The sequence below is a fragment of the Diabrotica virgifera genome, chromosome 1 (assembly GCF_917563875.1).
Source record: "Diabrotica virgifera virgifera chromosome 1, PGI_DIABVI_V3a".
Lineage (NCBI taxonomy): Eukaryota > Metazoa > Arthropoda > Insecta > Coleoptera > Chrysomelidae > Diabrotica > Diabrotica virgifera.
Window position 1 is genome coordinate 39080346 of NC_065443.1, and position 25818 is coordinate 39106163.

Consider the following 25818-nt stretch of genomic DNA (forward strand, 5'->3'; position numbering starts at 1 on the left):
AATACCAAATAATAAAATAAAATGAAGGCTGATAATGTGATTGTACGAGGTTGTTACCTTTTCTTAACAAAAAAATGATGACAAGTGAATATTTTGACTTTATGAACCTAATATCATCTTCAATCTTCAAATATTTTTTTTCTCAAAATCATATTCGCACCGTTAACCATAAATCATCGTAGACTAAACAACTAAATTCTTAACCCAGATATGCCCAACGTCCTACATATAGAACGCCTGAAGCAAGTCCGATCCTGTCTCATTCTTGCCCAATAACTAAATGCTGAAAACAGGTAATCGATCTCTAGGAACCACCCGATGTAATAAAATATAAAACGACTATTTAGTTACACCATAATATTTGTGTAGTTAACATCAAAAATTGTGTAAATTTTAAAATGGCGGAGTATGGTGTTTCGTTCGTAAAGTAAGCAAAATTTGTATTTTTAAAACTATATAAATAATATTTTAATATGTGCATTTTAACGTAAAAAGAAGTATATTTAGCAATATAGGATCAACCGTAATGTACAAATATGTTATAATATATTTTTGAACCTCTTTTCCACAGCGTCCTACATGTAGGACGTTGGGCACATAACAGTACTACATACATAACTTTATTTTTGCGTAAATTACATGCTTTTATACAAAATATATCAATATTTTAGCATATGTCATGTATATTTACACTTCCAGGGGTTTTTCTTTAAATGATGCACTGGCTATGCTGGAGGAGGAGGAAGATATGATAGAGCACGTTGAGTCATTGACTATTTCTCCGCCCGAAAATGCCACGGATTCTCAAACTGATGAAGATTCTGGTGACGAAGACACGCTTACCATAAATAATCTACCTGCTAAATAGCTTAGAGCGACTGCTGAAATGAATTTTCATAAATATAATACAAGGCAAAACATTTCCTCTAATTCCTCTAATTCCTCTAATCTAAAAGATGACAAAAATGCCCCATCAGTGGAAGAATATGAAACGCCATCAAAGAGAACAAAAACAATAAAGAGAAAAAAGATTTATAAATGGGAAACCGAAGATTTGGTGTATGATGGTGAAGAATTTAGTAACGATGAAGAAGAAATGCCTCTGCAAACCCCTTTAGATATGTTTTCTTTATTTTTTGATGACAAAATATTGGAACTAATAGTTGTCGAATCAAATCGATATGCAGGGCAACAAAACCATTGCCTGAAAATAGAAAAACATGATATAAAAGCATTCATGGGAGTGTTATTACTCAGTGGATATGTGCCAGTTCCGAGGCGGAGAATGTTCTGGGAAAACGAAAGAGACAGTCACAATGTACTGGTTTCTGAAGCTTTGTCAAGAAATAAATTTGAATATATTTTATCTCACTTTCACCTAACTGACAACCTCACTATAAATACATCCGACAAATTTGCTAAAGTTAGGCCATTGTTCGATCACCTCAATGCTGCATTTTTGAAATTTGGTAAATGTGAGGAAATGCACTGTGTTGACGAAGCCATGGTACCATATTACGGCCGCCATGGCTGCAAACAATTTATTCACAATAAGCCAATTCGCTATGGTTACAAACTTTGGGTAGGAGCAAGTAGATTAGGCTACGTAAATTGGATGGAACCTTACCAAGGTGCTACCACAAATATTAGCGAAAAGTATATTGATTATGGAGTAGGGCCATCTGTTGTTTTGGAGTATGCTGACGTTTTAAGTACTAGGTGGCCTAATAAACGGATGCACCTATTTTTTGATAATTTCTTTTCCACGTTATCTTTGTTAGAATTGCTATCGGAGAAAAATTTTAACGCTACCGGAACAATACGTGAAAATCGCATATCTAATGGGCCACTGACAAACTCAAAAGAAATAAAAAAGGAAGCTCGAGGCGTTTTCGATTTCAAAAAAACAGAAAACCAGAACATTATTGTCGTGAAGTGGCATGACAACAGCATTGTCACCCTGTGCTCAAATGCAGTAGGCGTAAGCCCCCTGCATAGGGTGAAAAGATTTTCACGAAAAGAACGGACAAATATTCAGGTAAGTTATAGTTTTTTAGATTATTATTACAAACGCATTTATTTTTTATTTTCAACAACATGCTTAGTTTCATGACATTTTATAATATTTTAGGTGTCGCAGCCACATATGATAAACTTGTACAATGCAAACATGGGCAGAGTAGACAGATGTGACCAAAATTTGAGTCTTTATAGAATTTCACTGAGGAGCAAGAAATGGTATTTCCCGCTAGTGGCACACTGTATTGATGTAGCTCTGCAAAATGCTTGGCAGTTGCATAGACAAAGAGGTGGGGACCTTGATCAGTTAAGGTTCCGAAGACGAGTAGCAACTACGCTATTATTACAAAATAAAAAAAAAGAAACACATTCTAAAGGTAATAAGTCATCTACCGAAGGTTTAGACATTAGGTTTGATCGTATGGATCATTTGGTTATTCCTCAAAATAAGCAAACACGCTGTGCACATTGCCATGAAAATGTTTTTTGGTATACCATACAAAAAGTGTATAGTTAATGTAGGTACCCTTAAGTGCCCATCGTCCTACATATAGGACACCCAAAATTTTGTATATTTATCAAAAAAATAAATTTTATTTTCGTCTAATATATTTTAGTTTACCCTAAATTAAACAATTATAAGAAAAAAAATAATTAAAATCACAAGTAGACATAATGGGCATATCTGGGTTAATTATTTCACCAACTCTGTGTCGGCATGTATTAAAGATATAATGTGTTCTCGATTACTCAGCGGTGCGACGTCGACGCCCTGGTCAAATTATTTATCTACAATCTACAGACACGTCTTCAAATCAGTATTTGAATTGAAATTGTTTATGATAATGAAAACATTTTATATTTATTCGTATATTTACTACTTAAATAATTAAACATTAATTATTATTTTTATATAATATTTTATGTATAAATGGAGACTAGTTGCAAAACTAAACAACATAGTAGATAGAAACGCAGAAGCGATATACGAGGAGGTAAAGAAAGCCATTCATGGAGCAGCAGAAGAAGGGCTAGGAAAAAAGGAAAACATAAAAAGAGAATACCCAGAATAGTGGTCACAAGATCTAGAATCCTTGATAGAAAACAAAAAGAAAGTTTACCAGACATGGTTAGTTTCACAAGATGGTGAAGATAGAAAGATATATTATGCCCGGTTAAACAGAGAAGTGAAAAGGAAAGTTGCAGAAAGAAAAAACGAAATGTGGTAAATGAAATGCGCTGAATTGAATAGATATATATGAGAGGAACGAAAGTATCTGAAGTTTGGCAAACCCTTAGAAATTTAAGAACAGACGAAAAGCATAATACTAACGTACATTTAATTAAAATGGATCAATGGAAAGAGCATTATAAAATGTTACTAACAGAGGATAGACCGGAATTTATAGAAAACACTGAGTCTGATCAAGAAGAAATAACTACAAATATAGAAATGATCACTAAAGAAGAAGTTAGGAAAGCTATGAAACTATGAAAAATGGGAAAACAACGGGACCTGGAGGCATACCTATTTATAGAACTGGTGAAATATTGCTCAGATTTGCTAATAGAGAAAATTACAGATATTTTCAATAGCTGTCTTATAAAGGGATATAATATCCCGAAAGATTGGGAAAGGGCTTTTATAAGCTCAGCACATAAGAAGGGATGTAAAAGAACATGTAGCAATTATAGGGGTATTAGTGTAACCAGTTCTGGGGAAAAGCTGTATGGTAGAGTTTTAAAAATAAGAATCGAGATGTTTTTCCCAGACATCGAAGAGCAAAGTCGATTTCGCGCAGGATGATCCTATTTAGGCAATACCTTTGTATTACAGCAATTGGTAGAAAAGATAATGAAAAGAAATTTGACAACTCATCTAATGTTTGTAGATCTGGAAAATGCTTACGACAGTGTGCCAATAAACAGGATGTTTAAAGTGCTCCAAGAATCTGGTTTAGATAACACGTATGTAAATGCTCTTTATAACATATACAAAAATTCGATTAGTAGGATAAAAATACGAGACAATTTATCAAAACCCTTTAAAACATCTAAAGGTCTACGACAGGAATGTTGCCTCTCTCCTACGCTGTTCAAAATTTACATCCAAAAAGCGCCACAACTACGGATTAAAAAGTGCTCAAGAATGGGAATAGAAATTGGAGAGGACTGCCTGTATACTTTGCTATTTGCAGATGACCAAGTACTAGTGGAAAATGATGCAGAAGTCATAACATTCATGACAAGAAAGCTAATCGAAGAATACGTTAAATAGGGATTAAAATTAAACATAAATAAAACGGAACATCTTATAGTTGGAGGAAAACCAGAAAATATTCCAGTTGAAGACGGTATTATAAACAGCTGTAAAGAATATAAATATTTAGGAACCGTTATTGACGAAGATGGTAGCACAGAAAAGGATATCTATAAAAGAATAATTCAAGGACGAACGGCTATCCAAAAATTAAATTCTGTATTATGGTAAAAAAATATCAGGATGACAACAAAGATAAATCTCTATCACAGTATAGTAGAACCAATCACAACATATGGCGCAGAATGTTGGCAGATATCACAAAGAAACAGAGACAAACTGAAAGCACTAGAAATGGACTTTCTACGAAGATCGTGCAGAATCTCTCGATTGGACCACATAAGAAACGAAGTAGTTAGGGAACGAGCAAAGGTTAAGAGTAGCATTGACAACAGAATTGAATTCCGGCAACTGATTTGGTATTGATACGTTAAACGAACGAACAATAAACGATGGCCAAGAAAGATCCAAGCTTAGACTACTCCAACAACTAGACGAAGACGAGGCAGACCTCGTAAATCTTGGAAACAAGGAATAATGGATGTCATGCGAAAAAGAGAAATAGAAGAAGAGGATTGGCAGGAGAGACAAAACTGGAGATTGAAGTGCAGGAAGCAGCCAGAGCTGTAGGGTCCTCGCTATATATAATATATTAATATTTTTGCACGGCGTGCGGGCCTCATAGCTACGCGCGCCCACCTAGTCCTACTAATAGTTAATCCGGCACTGTATATTATATAACTAAAGCTGTTTAAAATTTAGAGACACGCAAGAAATAGCTACTTGGCATTACCTAGTAGTTACCTACCAACTAAAATTTTAATAACTTTAAAAGTTTACCGTAAATAGAAAATAATTAATAAGGTGTAATAACAATATAAGCAATAACAATGTAAGCAATAACATAATAACCAATATAAAAATCTGATACTGATAGAGCAAAGACCAGAATTCAGCATTGATGGAAACGAACAAAAAATAATGACCACAGAGGAAGAAAAAATAGTCATAACAGACAAAGAGATGAAACCAGCAATAAATTCCATGAAAAACAATAAAGCGGAAGGACCAGGAGGAATTGTAGCGGAACTCATAGGCGTAACCAGGGTGGGTTTGGGGGCTATAACCCCCCCATTTGGATGGACTTTGAGCTCTATACGCTAAACACCATACCCCTCAGAGACCTTCCAGTAGTTGTAACCCCCCCCTTTCCAGTAGTTTTAACCCCCCTTAGCATCATCCCGATTACGCCTATGGTGGAACAAATCAAATATGGAAATAAGAATCCTACATAACATCAATATACAAAAAGGGAACAGAAAAGATTGCGAAAATTACAGGAGGATAAGCGTCATCACTACAATGGGAAGACTGTATGGCAGGATCCTCAGGAACAAAATAGATAAAAATATAGAACGTAAAATCGGAGAAGAACAAGCAGGTTTCACAGCAGGGAAATCATGTCTAGATCATATCCATACATATAATACAACAGACAATAGAGAGAAAAAAAGAAGAGCTAAGAACAAAGATTTACACATGGTGTTTATAGACCTTAGGAAGGCATACGACACTGTGCCAAGGAAAGAACTGTACAAAGCAATGACTAAAATAGGGATACCACCTAACCTAACACAAGCATCAAGAACATGTACAGTGGAAATGAAGTAAATATAAAAATAGAAAACAAGGTAGTTGCTATCTTCAAAACAACAAGAGGATTACTACACGGCTGCCCAATTCCCAACGTTACTAACTGTATTTAAAATATTTTTAGAACACGCACTAACAACTTGGAAAACAAAATGTAGGGGTATGGGAATGGGAATACCGATAAGAGACGATTACCTCTACACATTGTATTTCGCAGACGATCAGGTGGTTATGTCTCAAGATGAAGAGGATATCAGTTGCATGTTGCAGAGGATATCAGTTGCAGAAAACTAAAAGAGGAATACAAAAGGTGGGCCTGGAAATTTATGTGAAGAAAACGGAATACTTAGCAATATCGGAAGAAGACGTCAAAAACTTAGAAATAGAAGAACAAGTAGAAATAAAAGGAACGAAGAATTTTAAATATTCGGGCTTTATAATGTCGAAAAACGGAACAACAGAAGCAGAAATAAAAAATAGATTGGGACAAACAAGATCTTGCATCAGAAAACTCCATAATGTAATCTGAAATAAGAACATTAAGGGAAATAAAAAAAAATGATATACCAAACAATAGTAAGAAGCATCATAACATATGCCGCAGAAATTTGGGTCATAAACAAAAAAGCCCAAAAGAGCATTCTGGCAACCGAAATGAAATACTGGAGAAGATGCTGTGGTCTCACCAGAAGAGACAGAATAAAAAATGAGGAGATAAGGAGAAGAATGCAAGTGGAAAAAGATGCCCTGCAATATATAGAAGAGAGAAGACTAAAATAGTACGGCCACGTACAAGTACGGCCACGTACAAGTACGGCCACGTACAAGTACGGCCACGTACCGTACGGCCACGTACGCAGAGTAGAAAATACTTGGATAAACAAGGTAGCAGAAGCTATTATAAGAAGACCTTAGGATAGAAGAAGATTTTTTGACCTTAAATACAGTCGGAAAAATGAAACAATACCCATGAACGATCACATCAATCACTTATTGTGTATTTGCTATCTTTTTCTATTACTAACGTTTGTTATTTATAGAAAAAGACAGCAAATACAAAATAAGTGAATGAGGTGATCGCTCATGGGTATTCTTTCATTTTTCCGACTGTATTTAAGGTAAAAAAATATTCTTCTTTTTTCTCAAAATGTTATTTTATGCGATTTTACAGTAATTTGGTGTTTATTTAACCAAATTTGCATTTTCTATCGTAAAGTATCAATGGAAAACATTGTTAAAAAGAAATTGTAATATGTAATTGTAAATAGTTTCAATAGTAATTGTAAATAGTAAATAGTAAATAGTAAAATTAATAGGAACAGTTTCAGTTTCTACCATTTTTGTCGAAAAGTTAAAAATTGAGATATTGAGCAAAACAGGTTCTCGTTTAAAATCAAGATGGCGGCTAACGTAAAGAAGGAATTCATTCGTGATTTTAAATGTAGGCTGCTACTATTGACTCCCCTAAAGGTCAGAAAAATAAAATTTTGGGCAGCTCGGCATGCAAGGTCAAATGCTATTCCGACTGGACTAATATACTTTTGAGTCTGATATTACTGCATGTAACTTTTTTGGTATTGCAATATAATTCAAATCCTTCCAACTATGTAAAGTCCTATATTTTGGCTATCTGTGAGCAAATTTTCAGCCAAATCGATGACGATGTATTTTGGGAATGGAGAAAAATGTAAAAAACGGTATTTTAACGTTTTCTACACTATAAAATTTGATCAAAACCTTGTTTTGAATCAAAATAACGTGTTATAATGCCATATGATGACAGTTTTGAGTCCCTTCTATTAAAATATTATGTTTTTCATTGATACTTTGTCACAGAAATTTGTATTTGCAAATTTGTTTAAATAAACACCAAATCACTGTAAAGTCGCATAAAATAACATTTTGAGAAAAAAAGAAGAAGATTTTTTGACCTTAAATATCTTATTTTTACGTCACGCAGAAGCTATATACCAATTTTCAGACAAATCGGAGATCCAAAATTTTTTGCCTGAGTGATTTGACATGGAATGTACCTTACATAATCTTCTATTCTCCATATTATTTGTTTTTAGTGTAACATTGGCCATTACCATTAAAAATCTAATTCTATTAAACCGTTTGATGATGCAAATACAAACTTTGTGAAACCGGTCAAGCAAAATACAACTACCTAATTATAAAATTATAATTTTTCCTGTTCATTCACATACAGAGCAAGTGTTTAAAGAATAAATTTAGGATTCTAAAAGATTTTTATATATAAAACCGATTTTCTATGACAAAACGCCAAAATAGCAAAAGATATAAATAGAATTTGTCTGGGTTCTTTAACTAAATTCTCACGTAAACACGACCAAGGTTAAATATTTTACCGGATACCATAAGTTCATTGTTGCCAGTATAACGGATGCCAAAACGAGCGCGAAGTGTATAGTATTATTCTTTGTATTCTGTCTTCATGCATTCTTTGTACGTGACCAAACCATCGTAGTTGTATTTCGTTAATTTCGTCATTTATTGTATGTGTGACGTTCATTATTTCTCGTATCCGTTAATTGGTGACATGTTCTCTTCTTGATCTTCCTGCAGCCCTTCTCCAGAAATCCATTTCGGTGACCTCTAACATTCATTTTGATTTTTCCTTCATATGGCATACTTCGCAGCTGTATGTTATAATGCTTTTCACTACTGCGTTATAGATCTTTTTCTTGTTTTGGTTGTTTATCTGCTTGTCCCAGAGTACTGAGTTTAGGAGCGTAATTGCTTTCCTGCCCTGAGTATTTCGTTCTTTAACGGCTCCGTCCAGTGTTCCATCATTCGTGATTTTCATATTCATACCCAGGTATTTATATTCGTTACATTTACTGATTGTTTCTCCTCCTTCTATAGTCGAGGAAATGAAGCATTTTGACTCGCAATTTTTTTGTCCAGCATGAATTTACTTGAAATTTTCACAGAAGGTAGGGAATAGTCCAAGGATCATTTTCTATATCATGCCGCTGTATAAAAAAATTTAATACATTCCTCACTTAAAGAACTAAACTAATGTTATATCAAAGTGAGTTATTGGCAATTTAATGTGTATTTTTTTCGACGAGTACTCAAATCTAAGTATTCAAGCTTAAATAACGGGAAAACGATGCAATCTATAAAATATACCTGCTAAACATTTGTCAAAGTACTTCAGAATACCTATCAAATGAGCTTCGAAGCAAGTTAAAAGCGTTAAAATTAAGCAAGTTATGATGAAAATAAGAGAACCCTTTGGAATTTTTTAAGAAAAAGTGAAAAATCAATCATACGCGATTTCCACAAAAAATAAAATTTATAATAATCCTTATAAGAACTTCTTCATATTAGCATAAGTAATGATTTCAATAATTTTGACCGGTTTAAAATGCATATTTTTGAAAAAAAGATATAATTTAAAAAAAATTATAATTTTTAAAATTATTGTAATTTTTATATTCTTTTGATAATAACTCCAAAAATATTCAATACACGTAAAAATAATATATAACCAAATTTTAGATTTTTTTGTGACAAATACTTTACCTGTTTTATTATTTCTACAGGGTAAAAAATAAACGAGATAGAAACGTTTAAATCTTAAATTTTGCTGTGAGAACCATGCAACCGGGGCCATTTAACGTTTTATTTTTAAAAAAGTAAGGAGTTTAAGAGATTAAGTTTAACTTGGTGAAATAGCTCTTGAAATTAGGTTTTAAACGGTTTTCAGATGAACCTGACATCGTAAAAATGAACGGAGTTATTAAAAAAAAAACAGTAACATTTTTTGGAGACATTTTTAAAAGATAAATTTTGAAAACATTTTGGAGCATAAATTTTAATGCTATCAACATGTTCGGGGTCTCATTTGATATATATTTTTAAGTACTTTGACAAATGTTTAATAAGTTTATGTTATAAAATGCATCATTTTCCCGTGATTTCAGTTTGAATACGTAGATTTTTTTACTCGCCGAAAAAAATATACATTCAATTACCTATAACTCACTTTTAGTTAACACTAAAAGGTTTTTCTAGTAAGGAGTTTATTTCATTTTTTATAGCTTCAATTTTAGTAATAATAACTTTTTTTGTAAAAACTTATAGTTTTTGAGTTATTGATGAAGAATCGGTTTAAACATGCATTTTTCTCAAGAAATATTAAAATCTTTGATCTTTAATAACTCAAAAAGTTTTGATTTATTTTAATAACTTTATATAATAAATTTTGCTTAGAATTTGCTTCTCTATCGAATTATGGGGTTATTTTTAATAAAATAATTTTCACCCCCGAGAAGGGGTGGCATCCAACCCCAGGGTAAAAGCGCAAGTTGGCACCATGTCACCTTTGTTCCTTGAGATAGCCTATAACCACTCACCAATTTTCATACAAATCGATGGAGGTTCAATGAAATCGGAGGTAATAGCTCATATCCACCTTCAATGACTCCACTATAGAGGGTTTTTTGAGAATACCTCGAAAAATATGCATTTAATCAAAAAAACTGTAGATATCAAAAATTAATCTTTTAGTAACACAAATTAAATTAAACTTAAATAATCTTTTTTCGAGTATACTGTTAGACCTTTTAAAAAATAATAATATGAAGCTGCTAGCATGAAAGTTAAGAGACTTATGATCAAAAAAAGGTCGGTACCTGCTATTCTCTATGAAAAAATCAGTGAAAACAGCCCCCCAACTACCCTTCTAATTAAAAATTGATCTTCACCTTTCTGTAAGTAGTTCCTTTTATATTCGTATTATCAATACACCCAAGAAATTTGACCTATTTAAAAGGCCCAATTTTAGAAAAAGTGGAGTTTAAAGAAAAATTGACTTTTTGCAATTTCCTATTTGTCACCTTTTACTTCAAAATATCTCCGAAAATACTGGAGATACGAAAAAAAATACGGACTACTAAATTGTAGCTTATTATTTAATAAGTAAAATTCCCTTGTGCATAGATTTTCATTACAGTGAACAGTTAGCGAGATAAAGCTATTTAGTAGATCAGATGTAGAAAAAAGGATAGTAAAGGCACAATATGCACTCATTATACAGTGAGCACGTAAAGGTTGGAATAAATTCATTTTCTCGAGAATGAACAATTTTGGAAAAAAATCCCGAAACAGGTCAATTTTTATTTTTAAATTAAGACTTTTTGGCATACATATCATACTAGTGACTTCATCCATCTGGGCGTGATGACGTCATCGATGATTTTTTTAAATGGAAATAGGGGTCGTGTGGTACCTCATTTGAAAGGTAATTTAATTCTCTATTCAGTAATATAAACATTTACATAATTATTTATACAGGGTGACCAAGAAAACATTTTAATAATTTAATTTATTGACATAAAAAGAAGAATGCATGTAATTTATTTAATCCAAAATACATTTTACTGCTCTCAGAAAACAGAAAAAAATGTTTATTTGAAAAATATTCATTCCTTTTCGCTTAAACTAAATGTTCAAACTGTCCAGAGGAAGGTGGGTGGCGGCTTTGATATTGAATTTAAGCAAAAAACAATATTTATTTGTCAAATAAACATTATTTCATGTTTTCTGATAGCAGTAGAATGTATTGTGAGTTAAATAAATTACACACATTCTTCTTTTTATGTCAATAAATTTAATTCAAAAAATTTTTTTTTGGACACTATGTATAAATAAATATGTTAATGTTTACATTAGTGAATAGAGAAATAAATTACCTTTCAAATGAGCTATCACACGACCCCTATTCTCATTTAAAAAATTTTAAGATGACGTCATCACGCCCAGATTGGTGACGTCACTAGTATGATACATATGCCAAAAAGTCGCAATTTAAATATAAAAATTGACCTGTTTTGGGATTTTTTTCCAAAATCGTCCATTCTCGAGAAAATGAATTTATTCCAACCTATACGTGCTCACTGTATAATCATAATGCATTAAGGAAAAACTGGAACACACGCGATATATCAGAATTAACCAAAATCAAAATATTTACAGGAAGAGACAACTAGCAAAAAATTACAAACCTTTATAAAAAATCGTTGAGGAAAATCCTAAAAATATACTGGCCAGATAAAATAAAAAACATAGATCTACGGAGAAGAACAAAACAAGAGAAAATAACAGTCACGATTAAAAATAGAAAATGGAAATGGATTATACGGACTCTGAGGAAGGATCGAAATAATATAACCAAACAAGCACTCGAATACCAACCAGACCAAAGAAGAAGAAGAGGAAGACCTGATAATAGCTGAAGAAGAACTGTAATAAGAGATCATGAAAGAATTGGCCTGAGATGGAGAGAAGTCCAACAGAGAGCGAGAAACAGAGAGCAATGGAAAATACTTGTATAGCAAATTTCGAAAGAATAAAACAGAAAAGGATGCGCTGGGAAGGGATTACAGGAAGAGATAGAGAGAGAGAGAGAGAGAGAGAGAGAGAGAAACAATACCGATTATTTATCAAAATAAAATTTAATAATATACCTAACCTAACCTATCGAAAGGCTCATCAAACAATTATTAACTTTAAAAAATAAACAGTTGTCAAGGGTATATAGTGGTATTGCTAAGTATATTACATTATAACTTATTCCATCGAAATCTTCCGAAATCCATAATCTTCTTCCATCGAAATAAAATAGAAAATTTAAAAGTTTAGAAAATACATCTTTCATAACTACACCCAAGAAATACGTTTTTCTAACCTGATTTAAGAGTACAAAAAAACGAAAACAAACAATTTACAGCAAATCCTTATCGTATATCCGAGCAAAACCACCTAATTGGCAAAAGTTATAAATAGAATTTGTCTGGGTTCTACAACTAAATTTGCACATAAACACGACCAAGGTTAAATATTTTACTTGATATTATAAGTACATTGTTGCCAGTATAACGGATGCCAAAGCGAGCGCTAACTGTATGAAATTATTCTTGTTAATATACACGCTGTATATTGATCGGAAGTCACGAAGAGTCAAAACTATACAGAAGCCACGAGGGACGCAAATGCAATATATATATATATATATATATGTATATATATATATATATATATATATATATATATATATATATATATATATATATATATATTATAGTTTTGTTTTGGGGTTGCAGTCATTTATTTTTTAGGGGCAGGATAAGTAAAACTCTGTGTTATTACCTAGCTTTCGCAAAATATATTTGCTTCTTCAGGGTAAGCTGAAATGAGTATATTATAAATACAATGAAATTAAGTTAAAATACATTGTATAAAAAATAACAAAAAAGACTTACAACTTGAGGTTATTCCTAAACATTTTCACAAAACATATATACTATGTTTTGTGAAAATGTTTAGGAATAACCTCAAGTTGTAAGTCTTTTTTGTTATTTTTTATACAATGTATTTTAACTTAATTTCATTGTATTTATAATATACTCATTTCAGCTTACCCTGAAGAAGCAAATATATTTTGCGAAAGCTAGGTAATAACACAGAGTTTTACTTATCCTGCCCCTAAAAAATAAATGACTGCAACCCCAAAACAAAACTATAATCTACATAGTATCAGTCAATATTACCTAATTACTTTATATATATATATATATATATATATATATATATATATATATATATATATATATATATATATATATATATATATATATATATACCAAAATAGACTGCATCCTCAAGAATCACTGCTTGATATTTGAATATACAGTCAAGAATACCATAATCTTATATATATATATATATATGTTATATGTGAAAATAGTCACCTTGAACCACTCAAGGGTTACCGGCTCTTTGGTTTCGCAATATCAGTTCCTATTTCATCATCCTTTCAGCAAGCGTTCCCATAGAGATAGCTGACCATGCATGGACATCAACCTCTGACCAAAGCTGGCCTTTCGTGGGAAACGCCGATTCCACATTTTGTAGGAAGGTTATAAATTTAGAACTTTAACTTTATTTTTCACTCGTCATTTTAGTTTCTCGCTAGTAACATATTTGCATTATATAATTTTATTTACTTCAATTTATCATAGAACAAAGTATAAGTGTAATTTGTGAAATAAATCTTTTTTAAAAAGTCAATTAAGAAGTTAGTGATTTAACATTTGGCGCAGTCAGTAGGATCCGGTCAACGTTGATAGAACAAGGAAACTAACTAGCAACGGCGGATCCTTATCCCTCAACGGAAAAAGAACCTAGAGCCGTCCTCATTCAACTGGATACTACGGAAGGAACACCTGGTGAAGCCCCTGGTAGCAGATCCCGTTAGAAAACAAGACGTCCTCGATGTTTCTGTTAATGTAAGTTATTGAATCATCTCGTTTTAATATTTTAATATTGCAAGCATACCGTACATACATCATATTTTTTTTTTCAATTTTAATCTTGACTATACAGTAAGTCAAGCCAAGTTGATTATCTAATAAGGAAATATTTTTTATTACATACTTTTATTATTTTACCATTTTTATTTACGCATTTAATTGATTTCATATTATATTTTCGCCGATATTTTACTTTATTTTACCTGATTTTACCATATTTTACTTGATTTTTACTATATTTTACATGATTTTTACCATATCTATTTGATTTTACCATATTTTACTATATTTTACCTTATTTTATTTTACCATATTTTACTTTTCGTATTTTGTATATTTTGTTTTTATACTTCCACTGACATATTATTATCAAAATGCCTGAAACACGTTCACAAACCCAAGCTGAAATTGAACCCTACAAACTTTCAGAAATATTTTCCATAATTCCTGAATTCGAAGGAGACCCAATCTCTCTCCCCACATTTTTAGACGCATGTGATTGCGCAATTAGAATGGCTTCGGGAGACCAACGTATCTTATTAACGATTCACATTAAAAATAAACTAAGAGGTAAAGCAGCTCAATTAATAAACTCTAGAAAACCAAGTTCTTATACAGACATCAAAAATTTACTAAACCTTCATTTCGGAGATAGTAGAGATCTCACTTCTTTAATTCATGACCTACAAAGACTTCGACAGTTATCAAATGAATCACCCTTAACCTTTTTCAACAGACTACAAGTTCTAAATGCAAAAATGCACGCTTCAATCCAAAAATCAGACCTAACACAAGACCAAAAGAAAGCCCAATGCACTTTAATTGACTCTATGGCTTTGAATACTCTTTTAACTGGACTAGAACCCCGCTTAGGACAAATAATTAGGGCTAGCAACCCTCCTGATCTTATTGCAGCCAGTAACCGTATCAAACGTGAACTTCAGTTATCGTATTTCGAAACACAAAAATCAAATAAAGATAACCAAAATAATCCAAAACCTTCTCAACCGATGAGAAGAACCTCATCTAATTTTTCTAAATGCACAATTTGTGGACGAATTGGCCATCTAAGTAGCGAATGCCGCTCCTCACGTTTTCCTTCTTACCAAAATCAATATAATGGTAGACCACAAAACTACCAAAATAATCAAAATCAATACTCTTCTAACCAATATAACAATAGACCACAAAACTATCAAGGTAATCCAAACCAATACTCTTCCAATCAACAAAATTTAAACCCACAGAGATCGACTTTCCCTTCTCAAAATCAACCGCAAAATCGCCCCACTGTTATTCAGAGAAATCCAAATTTTCAAAATTTTCAGCAAAGAGCCCATGTCTTTAATGAATACCCTGATGATCTCGTAGAATCTTATGGAGATTATTATACAGAAAATGATCTCCAAACTGACTATTTTTACGATTATACCAATGATACACCTGATTATACAAATGATACCCCTTATTACACCAATGATACACCTGATACAGAAAATTATCAGGATTTTCTTTCGCTACCCAATCAGAACCATCCTCCAGTACATACGAATCTTTCAACCGATATCATGAACGTACAACAACAAATCCAAGCCCTCAATTTGGACAATTTCGATCCAAATGTGAATTTCCCCGAACAGAAATTCCTGTAAGCCCCTTTCACACAATGAGCTCTAAAAACTTATATTATATCAATGACGCTACGAATACTTTTAAACTTCTAATTGACACCGGTGCAGGAATTACAGTTTTCAAAGAGAATACTGCACGGAACTATCATAACCGATCCCCAGAAAATGTTACCATTCAAGGCATAACCGACGAAAAACTCTTAATTACAGAATCTGTCCTTATTCCCTTTACCGATGATAATCCCCACAAAGTTTTCATTTTTAACTTAGACATTGACTTTGACGGAATAATAGGCCTAGATTTCCTAGACCATTACGAATGTGTAATAGACCTTAAAACCAGACAACTTCATACAAACTTCAAAACCATTACCCTGCATAAAGTTGGACAAGACACACATAAGCCCACAGAAAATACTCCGGTGACATTTCCTACAGAGATAATACCTCCAAATAATTTTCAAACATATCCGAAATTAAACACAAACATTAAAGCTCAACAAAAAAGTAACTCACTTCACGAAAACGCTCATGATCAACAAAAACACATCCCAAGACCAGAGAAAAAACGAATAAAAGAAAAAATAAACCAAATTTCGATTGATAGCCGAACAGAACAAATATTCAAATTAAACTGCAACCTATCGAATACAGACGCAATACTGTCATCCCAAGAAATCGAAAAAGTTCGAATTCCGCATGCACTAGTCCATGTAGACGAAAATGGAGACTTTTTAACTTCTGTCATTAATGCTAATGCAATGCCAAAGGTAATCGAATTTTCAAATATTTCCATCGAACCTATAGCAAACTTGGAGACAATCTTCACCTACGACGAAAATCACTTCGAACATCCAATTATAGACAGAGAACAAATAATTAGAGAACAACTGAGAATTGACCATTTAAACTCAGAAGAAAAGGAAGAAATTCTAAACATTTGTACGAAATTTTCAGATATATTTTACGTAGAAGGTGACAAGCTGACATTCACGAACGAAATTAAACATGCAATCGAAACGAACAACGCGAAACCGATATACACGAAATCTTACAGATATCCGCAGGTTCACAAAGAAGAAGTCAAGACACAAACCAAAAAAATGCTAGAACAAGGAATAATTCGGCATTCAGTAAGTGCCTGGTCGAGTCCAGTGTGGGTGGTACCCAAAAAACTTGACGCATCCGGCAAACAGAAATGGAGAGTCGTTATTGACTATCGTAAACTTAATGAAGTTACAACAGAAGACCGTTATCCACTTCCACAAATTTCAGAATTATTGGACCAACTTGGAAAATGTCAGTACTTTACAACATTAGATTTGGCGTCCGGATTCCACCAAATTGAAATTGATCCAAAAGATATCCAAAAAACAGCCTTTTCAGTTGACAACGGACATTACGAATTTGTTCGTATGCCTTTCGGATTAAGGAATGCTCCTTCCACCTTTCAACGAGTAATGGATAACATTCTCCTAGGAATTCAGAACGAAAGATGTTTAGTATATATGGACGATATAATCATCTATTCAGCCACCATTCACGAGCACATATCACGACTGACAGAAGTATTTAAAAGATTAAGGAAGGCAAATCTGAAGATACAACCAGATAAATGTGAATTCTTAAGAAAAGAAGTCGCATACTTAGGACACATCGTAACAGAACATGGAGTAAAAACAAATCCTGACAAAGTATCATGCATAAAAAGTTTCCCAGAACCCAAGACAACTAAAGAAATAAAATCATTTTTAGGCTTAGTAGGTTACTACCGTAGATTTATACCGAATTTTGCCAAAATTTCCAAACCACTGACTAAATTACTTCAAAAAGATGTCCCTTTTGTTTTTAATGCAGAATGTAAAGAAGCATTCAACGATCTTAAAAATATTCTAATGACAGACCCAATTCTCATATATCCAAATTTTGAAGAACCCTTTTTACTCACTACTGACGCTAGTGCTTTCGCAATTGGAGCCGTTTTGTCACAAGGCCCATTAGGAAAAGATCTGCCAATCGCTTATGCCTCAAGAACATTATGCAGTGCAGAAACCAAATATTCCACAATAGAAAGAGAATTGCTAGCCATAGTATGGGCAGTAAAACATTTCAGACCATATCTTTTCGGTCGCAAGTTTACTCTTATTACTGATCATCGACCTCTTACATGGCTATTTTCAATTAAAGACCCAGGAAGCCGCCTAGCACGTTGGCGCCTAAAACTTGAAGAATATAATTACAAAATAGAGCACCGTTCAGGAAAAATCAATAGAAACGCAGATGCACTCTCACGAATAAAAATAAACCATTTTAAGGACTGTGCAGACTTTCAATCAAAACTTGCCCTGCACGCATCCAACAAAGATGAAACAGAGATCCAAGAAGACGAAGAAGAAAAAGAGAACACAGAAGAAGGAATAGAAAAGATGTCCGAAGAATTCGAAAAGTTTCTTGAATTATATAGAACAAAATCCATTATCGATTACTCCAAAATAGAAACGTCAAATGCAGAACTGTTAGACAAATCTCACAAGAATATCGTCACCTTTTTCTGGCAGAACAAACTTGAGGACCTGCACGAAAAAATTATGAATGACATATTCGAAGAAAATATAGAATACAGTAACCGAAGGATCAATATCGTATCTAGTAAAACCGTAAAAGATCGAAAATATTTCATTATCCCATTACCTTTCGATCCACAAAGAGTAATGTCGTACTTATTTCTCATACTTTATGCGAACCAGGAACAATTTGACGAATCAAAGACCTATTGCATAGAAAATAATCTCGAACTTCCCATCTTAGAAATATTTTCCTACATATTTGCAGACAAAGAACTTAAATTAAAAATCTGCCAAAATGTAATTAAACAGGCAAGTGAAGACGAAACCCCACAAATCCTAGAACATTACCATTGTGGCAAGAATAACTTGCACAGAGGAATAAACGAAACTGTTAGACGTATAAAAGAAAAATATAATTGGAAAAACTTAGCAAAAGATGTCGAAAAATATATAAAAGCCTGTGAAATTTGCCAAAAGGTTAAAATTTACAGAAAAAATCTAAGTGGACCGTTAGTTATAACGGAAACTCCGAAAACGCCATTTGAAAGAATCAACATAGACATATTTGAATATCCCACTAGAAACTATGCATTAACCATTAGAGATGAACTAACTAAATTTACTCAAGCATACCCTTTAACCGATAAGAAAGCAGTCACCGTAGCGAGTACACTCCTTTTATTTTTCCAACATTACGGAACACCCTTAAGAATACATTGTGACTGTGGTCGAGAATTCGAAAATGCCATAATTAAAGATCTATGCAACCTCTATGAAATAAAATTAACATTTTCTAGTGTAAGTCATCCACAATCCAATGGATCTGTAGAAAGATTCCATGCCACACTATCAGAAATGATCCGAGCAAATAAATCCGAAAATCCCAATGATCACCCATTCGTGATCCTCCCTTATGCAGTGATATGTTACAATAATACAAAAAACAAAACACACGGTTTCACGCCGTACGAACTAGTCTTTGGACACACTGCAGGACGACCACCAGAAACACTATATAATCAAAAAAGCCTAATTAGCAAATACGTTAGAGACCTTAATAACCGTATGGAATACTTTTATAAAGTAGCCAGAGAGAAGACAGAAAGAGCAAAAGAAAAAGCTAAAGTAAGATTTGATGAAAATATTTCATCACAACGCCCTGACTTTAAAATTGGTGACAAGGTATACGTAAAAGAATCCCAAATAAAATCAAAATCTGAAAATTTATTTAATGGACCTTTTCAAATTCAAGAATTATTTACAAATTCTGCCATTATCCTAAATCCCCAAACGAATCAAACTTCTAAAGTAAATTTTGACAGACTAAAACCATACTTTGAATAAATTTCTTCTTTACAGATTCTATGGACTACTTTCAGTCGCCTACTCCCAATTTCACCTCTCTCCCATAAATAATACAGTCGGAATCTTCTATCACGAAAAAGGTACCATTCGAATATCTAATGATAAATGGACATTACTTGTTTACAAGGAATTGCTCCCTATAAAAACTGCTATATCCAACAACGACAAAATTTTAGAAAACTTGCTAGATAAATTTACAAATGCCGATACACCAAGGAAACTTGCATTTCAATCTGAGGTACAAACACATATTAGTTTGATAAGACAAATTTCAAATTCCGTAAATTTAAAATATAGAGAAGTAATTGCCGACACACGAGCCTATAATCCACGCCAAAAACGAGGATTAATCAATGGTATTGGAACCTTATGGAAATCTATTAGTGGAAATTTAGACGCATCAGACGGTGAATATTTCAATCAATGTATAAATAGGATCACTAGAGATGAAAATCAAATAGAAGCACTCTTAAAAAATCAAATCTCTGTTACAACTTCTGTCATAAAATCTTTTAACACCACTATCCAAAAATTACAAATAGACGAACAAACTTTTAACAAAGACCTACACGATATCGAAACTACTCTTATAGACATTGCTGACGATATCTCATTTTACCGTGCACAATTACAAACCTTAAATTTGTGTGAATCGTTAATGGAAAGCTACATATTTTTAGAAAATTATCTCAATGACATTTTGAATGCCATCACTTTTTCTCGATTGCAAATTTTACACAGTTCAATTATTTCTCCCAATGATTTACTAGATTCATTGAAGATTATCTCACAATCTTTACAAAATAATGTATTACCATTACCCATCTATACCTCAAATATAGCCCAGTATATTGATATAATAAAGCTTCAAGCATATCAACTGGATTCAAAAATTGTATTCGTCCTAGAAATCCCACTAGTCGACCCCGAAATCTATACCTTATACCACTTATATTCGATACCAATATTAGATAATCAAACTGGTCTTTTTCATACACTTTCTACAATACATAAGTATATAGCGCGAGATGATGATTCAATTTCATATGTATTACCCCGAAACACAGAAGAATGCAAATCAATTAGTCCAAACCAAAAAATGTGCACAGATATTCTTCCCTATCCAATAGACAGCGATACTATCTGTGAAGCCCAGTTATTGAAACCAGTTAGCGTTCTACCAAAAACTTGTCAGATGTCAACATTTTTAGCACAAGATTACAATGTGCAAGAAATTGACCGAAATTTATGGTTAATAACAGTATCCGATCCATTACCAATTACAATTAAGTGTGCAAGAAAAGACATCAGTACACAGACAATCAAAGTAAACACAATTCTAAGATTACTACCTGAATGTACAGCATTTATTGGAAGTACCAGAGTCCACGCCAGAGATCAAATCGAAAAATATCCAAATATAACCTACAGAAGTCATCCAGTTATTGTCCCATACAGATGTTGTGACCATTTCGAAGGAAGAAACCACATACCAAATTTGAAACCATTAAAACTTAACAAGATCAATACAGACGATTTAAACATTGCACAACACAAGCTGGACCAATATTCAGAAGAACTCGACCGAATCATGAACCAACCATTCATCGAAGAACATTTGCCTTGGTTCACTATATTGTCTTTATCATTAATTATCATTCTAGTTTTTGTATACATCTTCTGCAAATGTAGACGCAAAAGATTTCCAAGACTTGCCATGAACTATCCGCAGGACTCGCCTCCACCTTCACCAAATCGCAGCAGTTCCATTAAACAGAAACTTAAAGGATTAACCTTTAAAAGAAGACCAGACGTAAGCCCAGAAAAGGAAGAAATATCAGAAACCCCAATCGAACTTTAAAAGTCGAAGCAAGGCATCGACTTTTCACTAATGAGGGGAGCTGTTATATGTGAAAATAGTCACCTTGAACCACTCAAGGGTTACCGGCTCTTTGGTTTCGCAATATCAGTTCCTATTTCATCATCCTTTCAGCAAGCGTTCCCATAGAGATAGCTGACCATGCATGGACATCAACCTCTGACCAAAGCTGGCCTTTCGTGGGAAACGCCGATTCCACATTTTGTAGGAAGGTTATAAATTTAGAACTTTAACTTTATTTTTCACTCGTCATTTTAGTTTCTCGCTAGTAACATATTTGCATTATATAATTTTATTTACTTCAATTTATCATAGAACAAAGTATAAGTGTAATTTGTGAAATAAATCTTTTTTAAAAAGTCAATTAAGAAGTTAGTGATTTAACATATATATATATATATATATATATATATATATATATATATATATATATATATATATATACCTAAATATACAATAAAAAAGTTATAATGAGACATTTAAAAATAATCTTAAAATATATTATCCAAAATCATTAAAAGTATAAAATTTTGAAAAACTATATCTTGCTTAAAAATAATCATACAACCTTATACAATAGACCAGATCTTTCTACTAAATGTACCATTGCATATACCTAGAGATGCGTAGAAAAAAGTTACAGAACAATGTTTGCGAAGTAAGAAGGCAAATGTCCCAAAATCGCTGTGAGTGGCGAAATTTGAAAAATCATATTTTCGAAACTATAAATTACAGGGACTTTTACCAAACGCCATTTTAAAGAGGAAGGATGGAAGCATTTTTTCTGTGAAGCAATGCTTATACCTATATACCCGTGGAAAAAAGTTATGGGGCAAAAAACAAAATTGCTATCTTTCGTGTTTTTTTCTTGCTTTTCTTTTGGATATATTTTTGTAAAAAAAAGTATTTTTGACTTTAAAATGTGATATTTCCATAGTACATTTAACCTGGAACAATTTTTCTGTAGACGTGTTTGCACCAAAAGTGCATATAACTCGCACTAATTCGCCCTGTGCCTAGGGACTAATTCACCCCTTTCTCAAAAACGCACCCCTTTAGATGGTAGCACTCCGCGGTTTTTTCATATCTAGAGGTCCATTGACTATATGAAACAATAAAATCCCGTTAACGTTGTAGTTCCCGTAGTTAAAATATATAATCAATAGCCTACAAGCTTTTGTAGTTTAAAAGATATGTAAAAGTATAAACAAACAAAGTATGAAAGTAATAATGGACCAAAAATCGACTTACGAGGTTTTGCAGTTTAACCGTCGATAAGCTGTTTTTCATTTTACTCATATTTTGAGTACACGGAATCAACTTTCGTTGGAATTTTCCTAAACGAATAGACATAATGTGACTGCATATTGTAGAGTCCCTTTCGTCTTCTTTATTCGTCGTCTCCTTGCCTTACAAATTGTAAAAGGCTAAGATTAAGGATGTTACCAGAAAGTGGTTCCAAGATAATTTTCAAATTTATTGTTTAGATCTGAGACTTCTCATTTCTCTGTATGAGTTGTGTTCAGGATGGAGGCTGATTATTAACTTTGATAACCTCTACCGCAGCCATGGACTGCAGTGAAATTTTAAATTAGCTATTAAATTATAAACAACCATCCCAGCTCCAAGACTGGTGAAACTGAAATAAGTATATAAGATTATATTACCTTCTTGCGTCTTTTCTCAGTCTAACAAAATTTCTACATAAGCACAAATTTTTATTCATCCTAAGCACATCTCGCATCATCTGGACATATTCTAAAGGTTGCACCGTACTTTGTGTCTTGAGAGGGAACACGTCGTTTTCAAAGTCATGATTTTGATAAATTGAGTCAGTACTGAAAACAAAACAATATTTAGTAAATGAAGTAAAAGACAGACGTACTCTCAATCATTTATTGTAACTTCCGACCACCGGTTTCGCTCTCTAAAGTATGCAGAGCATCTTCAGGTCAACGGTTACAAGTCACTAAATGTGCTAACCAGTTAAACAAATGCAGTGCTCCTGACCAATCTTAAATTCCCATATTATTTGTTGTATCGTCCTGTGTCCTGTGTGTTTTGTTTTATTTTAATTTTGATGTGAATTTACTTATTTATTTATTGACGAATTTTTAAAACACAATGTAGGTATACCCCCAAAATATAATTTATTTATTACTATTCCTTTCTTTTATCTGATTCAATAGTTTATTACCATTTCTTCACTGCTTACATCATTAAAACATAGTCTCAATTTACAATCATTACTTTCAACTGAATTTTAATTCCTATCTTTTCTTTCTACTCCAATTCTCCACCCTTTAATTTTATATCTCAGTTTCATGTACCTACATTGTTGTCTATCAATTCACATTTATTACTGTTTTTATTATATGACTGCTAATTTAATATTTTAGCTACAATTTTTAAGTTTTCCGATTTGTCATCCCTTATACGACCACTACTCCTCTCATTAAAACATCAAGAAGTACTGACCTTAACAATTTAGGTTACAGCTGCACATCCACATCTAACATACATATTAAATATTCGACCCGTTTTGATCCAAACGTTGTCAATCTTACACTAACACATATACTAATAAATAGAAGTCTTTTAATAAATATAAATAAAAAAGAATGTGTGTGTACTTTGTACGCACGTAAGAAGATATTCTTCTATTATATAATAGGTAATTAAAACGAAGTAAATATACTTAAAAGGTTATTTGTATTTTATTTAAAAATCAAACTAACTTTCTTATCTACCACTTTCAAAAATTTTTTATTAAAACAACCAAAAAATAAAAAAAAAATATGAATCGCCCAGGAATTGAACCCGCGTCATTCCAATCTCAGAGCTAACGCATTACCCACTACTCCAGCGAGGCCCTAGGAATTGTCATGTAAGTTTCGGATATAATTACACAACACGGCGACATATAGTGTAAAAATGTTATGCTTAAATAATATTTTATTATTTTACTACAGAGAAACACAAATCCAAAAACACAAGAAATATAATAAATAATACAATTCCTAAAATCACTAATATATTCCTTTAATGACTTATTTGCACGGTTACAGATACATACATACCTATCTTGAAAGATTAGAAATGAACTACATACTGTCAGAACTACATACTGTCAGTGTGCGCAGGCGCGCAGATCTATGTACAATTTTACCCTCAATCGATTCGCCGCTAAAGAAGAATATCTTCAAAAACAAAATCTTTTAATAAATAGAAATAAAAATCTTTAAAACCATCACATTTAAAAAAAAATTGTATATGACATTCACTGTATTTTACTTCACAAACATAATAACAGGCACAGATTTGTTGGTTGTTTTTCACCAACTATCTCTTCACCCTCAAGAATTCCCAAATCCCATAAACTTGTTTACCTTTGCAACATTCTCCGTCCATTCCACCATATACCATTAGCATAACTTAAGCAGAAACATGTTAATGAATACTGAGGTAGTAGCTCCTTGTATCCGAATCATTTAGTGACTTGTAACCGTTGACCTGAAGATGCTCTGCATAGTTTAGAGAGCGAAACCGGTCGTCGGAAGTTACAATAAATGATTGAGAGTACGTCTGTCTTTTACTTCATTTAAAATGAACTCTCACATGCAACCCATTCAACATTTCAATATTTAGTAGTTTAAATCGAACCAGAATAAAACTGAATTATAATGGGTTGGTTCTATGATCGAAGTCAAACAATAAAGCTCTAAACGAAGAGTCGAAACTAAACTCTTGTCACGCTCCGATTACGGAAGGCATTCAGGACAATGAATCGATCATCTCGTTCTGGCACTACAGGTCGCCGACCAAAACCTGGTCGTCGACTATAGCTACCGGTCTCCTGGTATGGAAGGTAAGCCCTTGAGACTGCAGACTGCCTCTTTCACTGGTGAAGTATCCATTTATAAAATATTCAGTTACTGCAATTCGAAGTGTAAACACACGTCAACGTTTGAAAAGCGACTGAGACGACCACCGGCAAATTCATCGAGGTCTAAATTGCATAGAACATGCCCGCTACAAT

The 25818-nt window shown here is 32.8% G+C and overlaps 1 protein-coding gene across 2 annotated transcripts in view; it reads right to left on the bottom strand.

Moving 5' to 3' along the window:
- The window catches only part of LOC114335832 (solute carrier family 12 member 9), a 144995-nt gene that overhangs the window by 44488 nt on the left and 74689 nt on the right, over nucleotides 1-25818 (bottom strand). For both annotated transcript variants that reach the window (XR_007697890.1, XM_050650106.1), the window contains exon 11: nucleotides 23447-23617. Coding sequence is in view for 1 of the 2 variants with exons in the window: in XM_050650106.1 (XP_050506063.1) it covers nucleotides 23447-23617 (171 nt within the window). In the remaining variant the exon portion in view is untranslated. The remainder of the gene's footprint in view (nucleotides 1-23446; nucleotides 23618-25818) is intronic.